We start from the raw sequence: 8515 nt of genomic DNA on the forward strand, positions 1-8515 counted from the left end.
TACATGAAAATGGAAGTGTTCAGCGTCAATGCAGGCCTGCCAGTATATCCTTTGGGATACCTCTGTCCCTCACCATAGTGGCTTAATCCAGCTTGTTAAAGTTGGATAGTGCAAAGTACAAGTGAAGTGTTAAACATGTTGGAATTGATGTGTTTGTGAATAGAAACTAAAACCAGAATAATCAGCTCAATCATATTGATGCCAGCATTGAAAATGACACTGCTATATTGTTCCTTTAATGTCCAGTGTTACAGCTGGGTTGGGAAAACATAAAAACCCAACTTGAGCAACTGTCAAGCACTTTCTGGGAGTTAAATTCAGATCTTCCATGTTTGAGTTAGGAATACTACCCCCTGCTCCATGATGGCTTATTTTGTTGCATTCTTTCTTGATCAATTTTGACAATTTTCACACAAGTAGAGCTGACAGCCAGTGACTGGTTTTATCCTCCAACTAACCAGTAACAGAAATAAGATTCACTCCTATATTGTACAGACAACAATCCATTTTTCCCCCCAGAAAGGTCTATAGAAGGGTCTCAGGATCCCTGCTGGCTACTGTAGGCCTGTGGGTTTCCAGTAAGTGGAGTAATTTGGGTAATATTGAGGCAGCAATCATTATATTATCATAACATCACAAGTGATTAGTTTCCATATTCCTGATCAACACCTACTGACTCACCAATGGCAAAGATCTGGGAATTCATGAGGTGGAAGGCCGAAGACAATACAAGAGCCATCTTCCTGGTGGAATCAAAGAGGAGGAGGAACCCAATGCTGAGGTCAAAGAGGCATCCTCCGGTGTGAATGATCCAGAGATCAATGTTCTCCTCAGATAAGAAGTACCTGTGAATGGAAAAGTAAGTTTACACAAGATACATGTGCACATGCACATTTTGTTTTTGAGTGAAAGCATTCTATGTATGCATTTTGTATACTTGCGTGTTTGTATGCATGCATGTACATGCAGATGAATATAAATGAGCAAGTTGGTTTGTATCTATGCTTGGCATTTTTGTTTCTATATTATAATCATTAACATGAAATATGAATAAAATATCACATTTCACGTAATTCTGAACTCTAACATGAGTTTACCTGTTGCCTAAACCATCACCTTTGCCCTGGGTGATTGGATAACTAGGGCAAGTGGCAGTCACCAATGCATGTAAAAACTCAACATACTATGACAGCACACGTATTACACTAAGACTTTTTCTTATTGCATTAATTAATCATGTCTAAAGGTCATATGAACCCTTGATAAACTTTACTCAAATGGCGGGTTTTATTTTTTTATGACACCTGGCGAATCGTTGAGTCAGATATTAATCTACTGGAGAAAAAAATCATTAACGCTTATAGTGTTAGGATCGATTGAAAAGAAAAGAGCTATTATTTCCAAACTGAGAAAAGCTTAACTAAACATCACTCATAGCTCATTTTAATTGACCCCTTCTATACTGTCATTTTTCCTTGTTATTCCGATTCCCGCCGGACTATTTCATTCATTCTTGTGACATTTCTTGTATATATTTCATAATATGTATGTTATAAAGTAAACCATTGAGCAATACCCATCTATTGGGGCGCGCTTGGAATACATTCTGTCAGATGACGCTTAGCTCAGAAAACGTTACATAATTTGGCGTGAGAACACGTTCTTCTTTCCCATTGGCTAAGAGTAGCTAAACTACCTAATTTAAGCACGTTTCGACACCCAGGAAACGTAATCACCAATTCCCGGGCTATATAAGGCCGGGCAGAGAACGACTACAGAGAACCAGAGCGCGAGCCAAACAGAAAGAGACAACAAAGATACAAGAGAAAGCTGAGAAGACAAGAAAAGAAGCAGAGGCCCACGGTTCATCTGATTCTACACAGAATTTTTTCTACATCTGTCGAATACGACAGCTCAACTAAACAAGTCCTTTGGATGTCTACTATTGCACTATGCAATCTTCAAGTGCCGAACCCGTGAACTGGCAATCTCCACGCGAAGAGCAAACCTTAGTTTTTTTCGAATTGTTTCGGACTTCTTCCAGACTGTTGCTAGACTAAAGCTAAGTACGACTCTACACACTTTCTTACTCTGTTATTTCTCCACTACGAGACATCGACCTATCATCTACGTGTTTCCCAACTACCAGAAGATAACCCTACCAGAAGTTATCGTGCATCAGTCTCTCCTCAAACAAGTCATTTGTTCCCGGGACTTGAAGATCGGACCAGACGACTTTCTGTTGGTGCGACTTCTAGGAACTAGAATCAAGACTCGTCTACACTATGATTAAAACTTCATTTCGCCCACCTCTTCTTATGTGCTGCATACAAACGCACAACTAGCTACTCCACCTGGTAACTGTGTAAATACCCATTCATGATCCATATAACACATAAACATTTAGATTTTGATGCTTGACATGCACAGCTAAATTTTTCTTATTCTATGTCCATTTATGTTGTTTGTGTCTATTTGACTATAGTAAGTAATAATTAATTTTAACGAAGAGGTTAATTATCCTGCCTGAACTATCTGTCACTCGTGCGAGCTGCGCACGGCCTTAACTTTTTTTTTTTTTTTTATCTTATTTTATTTATTTTTTAGTGACAAGCCTGGCCCATAGGTGGGTCGTGAGAATGATGATGATGGTTTAATAACAACAACGATTCTGATGATGATAACAATAATGACTATAATGATAATATTAATAATTTGGCGTCAACTTACTTAAAGGGATGGAAGACCCAATGACGCGCAAGCGTCCTCATAGAGTACCCAGACAGCCAATCAACATCCAGTTTCTTTACTCCGGCGAAGAAGTAGAGTAGAAAGATTTGTGTCCTGACCAAAGTGTACTGCCACAAGGGGATTCGCCTTTCAGGGACAGGGGAGACTGCAGGACGAGTCGCCTCCGAGTCTCTTAGACCATCTAGGGAGCTTAAAAAAATTATATACATATATATATATATATATATATATATATATATATATATAAATATGTATATATATATATATATATATATATATATATTGTAAATGCATGTATATACATACATACACTACTTGATAAAAGTTTGGATCAGGGGACCCAGGATGGAACATATATATATATATATATATATATATATATATATATATATATATATATATATATATATATATATTATGAGGAAAGGTGGTAAGGGGAAACAGGGTGGAATATATATATATATATATATATATATATATATATATATATATATATATTATATATATATATATATATATATATATATATATATATATATATATATATATATATATATATATATATATATGTATATATATATATATATATAAATTGAGGGTGTTTGAATTTTGCTATAACTTTGGATGGGCTACATGACGTCACGGCATCCCTCTGCTTCTCGATGGCGGCAATTTACCCACCCACACTTGGTGCTTGTTTGCCTGAGTTAGTGATAGGTTCTGGCACCGTTTGTTCTACATTCCGCCATTATTTACTTTTTTATCCACTTATCGTATTTTCAGCCTTACCATATATGGACAAGGTGAAGCAGTAGCTTCTAATCGATAACTGCTTCACCTTGCCCATATATGGTATAACTACTGACAAGACAAGAAAAGAAAAGAAAAAAAAAACTATAGGGAAATAATGGCGGAGTCGGGAGCACCCACTCACACGACCTATCACTATCAAGCAAGCACTGAGACTGAGTGTCAGTTACCGGCGACGAGAAGCAGATGTCGAGATGTCATGCAGGGGACTCAGGGGCGGACTGGGATGTTAAAATGGCCGGGGCATTTTTCACTCAGACCCAACCAGATAAAACTTTTTCCCAAGCGGAGCTGGCCCTAGTACCGGCCGCCCACTTGGGCACAAAAGAACTGGCCCACTGGGCATTACCCAAATGCCCTAATGGCCAGTCCGCCCCCGAGGAGGCTAAAACTTATGGCAACATTCAAACACCTCTAACAATATCATTCATATTTGGATACGAGTTTGTTCCACCTTAGGTCCCACGGCCCAAATTTTTACCCATTACTGTACATACATACACGCATACATACATACATACATGCATACATACATACATATACCAAAGGCTTTTTCCCTTTTACAAGGGAGGTAGCCGTAAAAACAAAGGCATAGAAACCACTCCCACCCATTCCATCCCAACATACTCCACTCCCATCCACCCCCTTCCCTCCCTCTTATCCTGGATGACGGGTCATCCCAGCATCTCGCCCACTGCCCTGGGTCAGAAGCAGTGTCAGAAGCAGAAAAGGAGAAGACGGAGAGAAACCCCTTCGGGCTGCCTCAATTAATTTTTCTCGCATACTTCTTCACCCCCATTCCCCACCCACTCTCCCTTATGCATCACAGCATCCATATACAATCATTCCTCAGTCACCCCTATCTTCTGTCCTCTCTCGTCCTTCCTCAACAGACATTCCCTTTTTCCCCAATGCCCCTTTTACCCCATCTATCCATCTCATTCTAGGTTGCCCGCTCATGTTCACTCCTTCCACCTTTGCCTTCCACACCTCTTTTACTAGTCTTTACTCACTCATTCTTCCCATGTGTCCAAATCATCGCAATACTCTTTCATCAAATCCTATCTCCCAGCTCCCTTTCCACCCCCGTTATCCTCCTCACCCCCTCATTTCTCACTCTATCCAGCCTAGTAACCCCTATCATACTTCTCAGGCACCTCATCTCAAACACATTCAAACTCCTCCTCTCTTCCTCTCTTAGGTTCCATGTTTCTGCCCCATAAAGTGCTGTCGGCACAATCGCTCCTTCATACAATTTCCTCTTAGCATCCACGGCGTCAATGAACATTGATGTTGCGACGCCAGATAAATCCCAATTATTCATTCATTCCTCTTAGCATCTATTCCCAAATGTCTATTTCTCATTACATTTTTTAATCCACCAAGGCATTTACTTGCTTCTCTCAATCTACATTCTACCTCCACCTCCACTTCTCCCTTTCCCGTCACATTCGCACCCAAGTATCTAAAACATGCATATATACATACATATATGCATACATACATATATACATACATACAGACATACATACAATCATGCATACAATCATGCATACATAGATACATACATACATCCACACATGCATCAACATATACATACATACATACATACATACATACATACATACATGCACACATACATGCATACATACATACAATATATACATTCATACAAACATCCACATACACATATATCCACACATACATAATCCAAATATACATACATACATACATAAATACCACACACACACACACACAAAGTAGGAGTTGGTCAAAGCGTACACCCAATATATACACATTAATCCCCAATTAACGATTTCGTTACGCTTTGAGTTGGTCAATAACGAGTACCGGTAAAAGAAGTATGGATACACTCACTAGCAAGTGTGTGAATCGGCGACAAGGAGTAGGGAGGCGATGAGGCCATAGAGGTACGAGTGGTTGTTCCAGTAGGACTTGTCCAGAAGGAACAAGTACCAGTACACGACGACGAAGACGCCACAGGTCAGCCTCCAGCGATACCCCAGGCACATGCAGACAGCAGCTGTTTGTAACCACGAAACAGGTGTAGGAAACCATGAATTAGTATTTCACGTCCCATTCTTTTTTCTTTTTAAATAGAAAAGAAAATTACGTTTAACTCCAACGACAAGTAAGAATAATACTAGCACACCTGCGCTCAGGGCAAAATTAAACACAGTACATAGAACTCCTGTGCTCTGAAAAAAAAATAAAAAAGAATAATAAGATCCTTAGAAAGGAAATTTATGACTTGGCTGTATGTAGTCATATTAGCTAGATTGCGATTTCGGATTAAAGACCCTTTTTCAGTATTGGGATGTTCTTTCTTATCAGGATAAGAATTAATCCGATGAGTCTAGTTAAAGTTCTAAGTTTTATACTAAAGTTTCTTACTTGCTAATCACTTTGAGGGAGGTCACCTGGTATTTAGGGCAGTGACGAAATGTCACGTGCATTGGAGGGCCTCCGGGTTCATGTTGTGGCGGAATGTGGCATGCTTGTGGTTATAGCGTTTTGTCTCGTATTTGCACTAGTGGTTTTGTCTCGTATTTGCACTAGTGGCATTTTGTCTCGTATTTGCACTAGTGGCATTTTGTCTCGTATTTGCACTAGTGACATTTTGTCTCATTGTGGCGTTTGTGGTGTTATGTCTCATGTTTGTATTTGCAACGGTTTGTCTCATGCTTGGAAGGGCTCTAAGGTCGTCTGCTTGTATATTTAGATTTGGGCTTAACTCTTTAAGATACAATGCTTCTAAAATTGGGAGGCGTCTATCGTCAGTACATAAATCCAAGATTTCAGTGTTTTTCTCTAGGGTCTCTCTTCCTAGTGTTATGCCATGGGCTTCTCTGAAGTGATCTTTAGGGGCTCCAGATGTCAGGTGGTATGAGAGGCGACGGGATAACCTCATTGTCGTCATACCAATATAGGTGGATGGGAGGGTTTCACAGTTCCCTCGTGTACAAGTGAACCTATAGATGATATGTGATTTCTAAAGTTCCGTTCTTGTTGGGGGCTGTTTCTAATAAGGAAGTGGCTAGTTTTCCTAGTTTTATAATAAATCACCAGGTTGAGTAATTTCTCTGGATTGACTGGTTTAATATTTCTTTTTATAATTTGTCTCATAATACGTTCATCATCTTTATAAGCTGACGAAAAAATGGATTCATAATAGATGTTGATTTTCTCTTTATTCTGATTATTATTGTTGTTTTTATGCCAGCCGTCCATTATTTTCTTTGTTTGGTGATTTATCTCTTTTTCACTGAAAAAGAGATAAATCTAGCAGTAGAGCAGAGTGATAGTGGGAGATCATTTATGTAAGAAAGGAAGAGAAGAGGTCCCAAGACAGCCCTGGGGAACCTCAGAAGATACATGAAGAGTTAAGGATTGACTACCCTCAAGAACAACAGGCTGTTCACGATAAGTCCAGAACGTCTTAATCCAGTGAAGAAGTGATCCTCGTATGCCATAATAACCTATTTTTGCTAACAGTCGTTTGTGAGGGACTTTGTCGAAGGCTTTGGCAAAATCTAAAACTATGGCGTCTACTTGTTTAATTTTGGGATTGTCAAGTAATTGGGATATGTCGTGTGTTGTCTTTTGTAACTGCGTCTCGCACGAGCGTTTAGGCCGAAGGCCGTGCTGATTTTCAGTCAATACTTTTTACCTATCAAAGTGATCCATCATATGTCTATGGATAATATGTTCTAAAGTTTTGCAGGGGACTAAGGTAATCGACACAGGCCTATGATTGGATGGGAGGGTTCTGTCATTGGATCTGAAAATTAGTGTCACGCTTGCCAAAAGGCATTCACGGATAAGAGATCCGGTTTGAATTGTCAGTGAAAACATAAAATGAAGGACAGGAGCAAACACACCAATTCTGCCCTTAAGTATCCTGCAGGGTATATTGTCAAGTCCAGTCGTTTTAGTCGCGTCTACCTCAGATAGTAGTTTTTCGATTCCTTGGACGCTTATAACTAGGGGAGAAATTGTTGGGTGTGGTGACGGTGGTATGTCTGGAAGGTCTGTATGTTCTTGTGTAAAGACGGATAGCAGCTGAATGTTTAGTGCATGTGTTTTTTCACGTGAATGTGTAACCAAGGAGTTGTGTAGTAGTCTCGTCTGTGCGCTTTGAAAAAAACTGTAGAATTTCTTCGGGTTTTGTCTGTCGTTTATGAGAAAAGTAGCAATGTAAATAGTTTCGGCATGTCGCATTTCTTTCTGGAATGTTTTCTGTGTGGTTCTGTATTTGTCTTAGTGTCTTGTATCGTTGTACCGTTTTGCTGCGTTGTATGCTTTTACTTTGTTTCTTTGTAAGGTTTGTAATTGTTTATTAAACCATGATGGTGGCCTGTTTCGCGTTAGAGTTTTCTTTGGTATGTGCTTGTTCATAGCGTCTTGTATTACGTTCTTTAGTCTAGTCCAATTAGTTTCCACTGAATTGGCCATCGGGTTGCAACTCGATGGCCAAGTCATTGAATAGGGACTGTCAGTGGGGAAGACTTCATTGTCCTTAATGTCCGGTTTGAGCAATTTCTCTGTCCTTATGATAATGTCAGGGTCATAAGTCAAAATGACGTGATGAAGGGCGATTCGTTTGTAAGTAATGCTGCGGAAGTTTATTATTAGTGTTCTCATTATTGTTGGAGCTTTGCGTATCATTGAATTTTGTGATTGTATGGAGGTATTTGTGGGAATACTGATGGGGTTAGTGTTTTGGGGGCTTGGTAGTGAAACTCGGGTGATGTGGACCAGGATTTGGTTCTATTACCGGGTTGTTTTTGTGTAGAGTGTTGTGGTTGGATGAACGTTAGCGTAGAGTCATTTTCTCTGTCTTGCGCTGAGGAGGATTTGTCAATATCTCGCCTTTTTTCTAATATTTCCCAGGTTATGCAGCATCACGTCCAGCGAATTCCAACTCCATTAT

The 8515-nt window shown here is 39.5% G+C and overlaps 1 protein-coding gene across 1 annotated transcript in view; it reads right to left on the reverse strand.

The window, feature by feature from the left end:
* Window positions 1–8515, reverse strand: part of LOC143019975 (vitamin K-dependent gamma-carboxylase-like) — a 39757-nt gene that overhangs the window by 20968 nt on the left and 10274 nt on the right. The window contains exons 4-6 of the mRNA XM_076176038.1: window positions 5440–5605; window positions 2731–2940; window positions 682–845 (exon numbers count right to left, since the gene is read on the reverse strand). Of these exons, the coding sequence (XP_076032153.1) occupies window positions 682–845; window positions 2731–2940; window positions 5440–5605 (540 nt within the window). The remainder of the gene's footprint in view (window positions 1–681; window positions 846–2730; window positions 2941–5439; window positions 5606–8515) is intronic.

Source organism: Oratosquilla oratoria, chromosome 38, assembly GCF_046742065.1.
Source record: "Oratosquilla oratoria isolate Oo_2021 chromosome 38, ASM4674206v1, whole genome shotgun sequence".
Classification (NCBI taxonomy): domain Eukaryota; kingdom Metazoa; phylum Arthropoda; class Malacostraca; order Stomatopoda; family Squillidae; genus Oratosquilla; species Oratosquilla oratoria.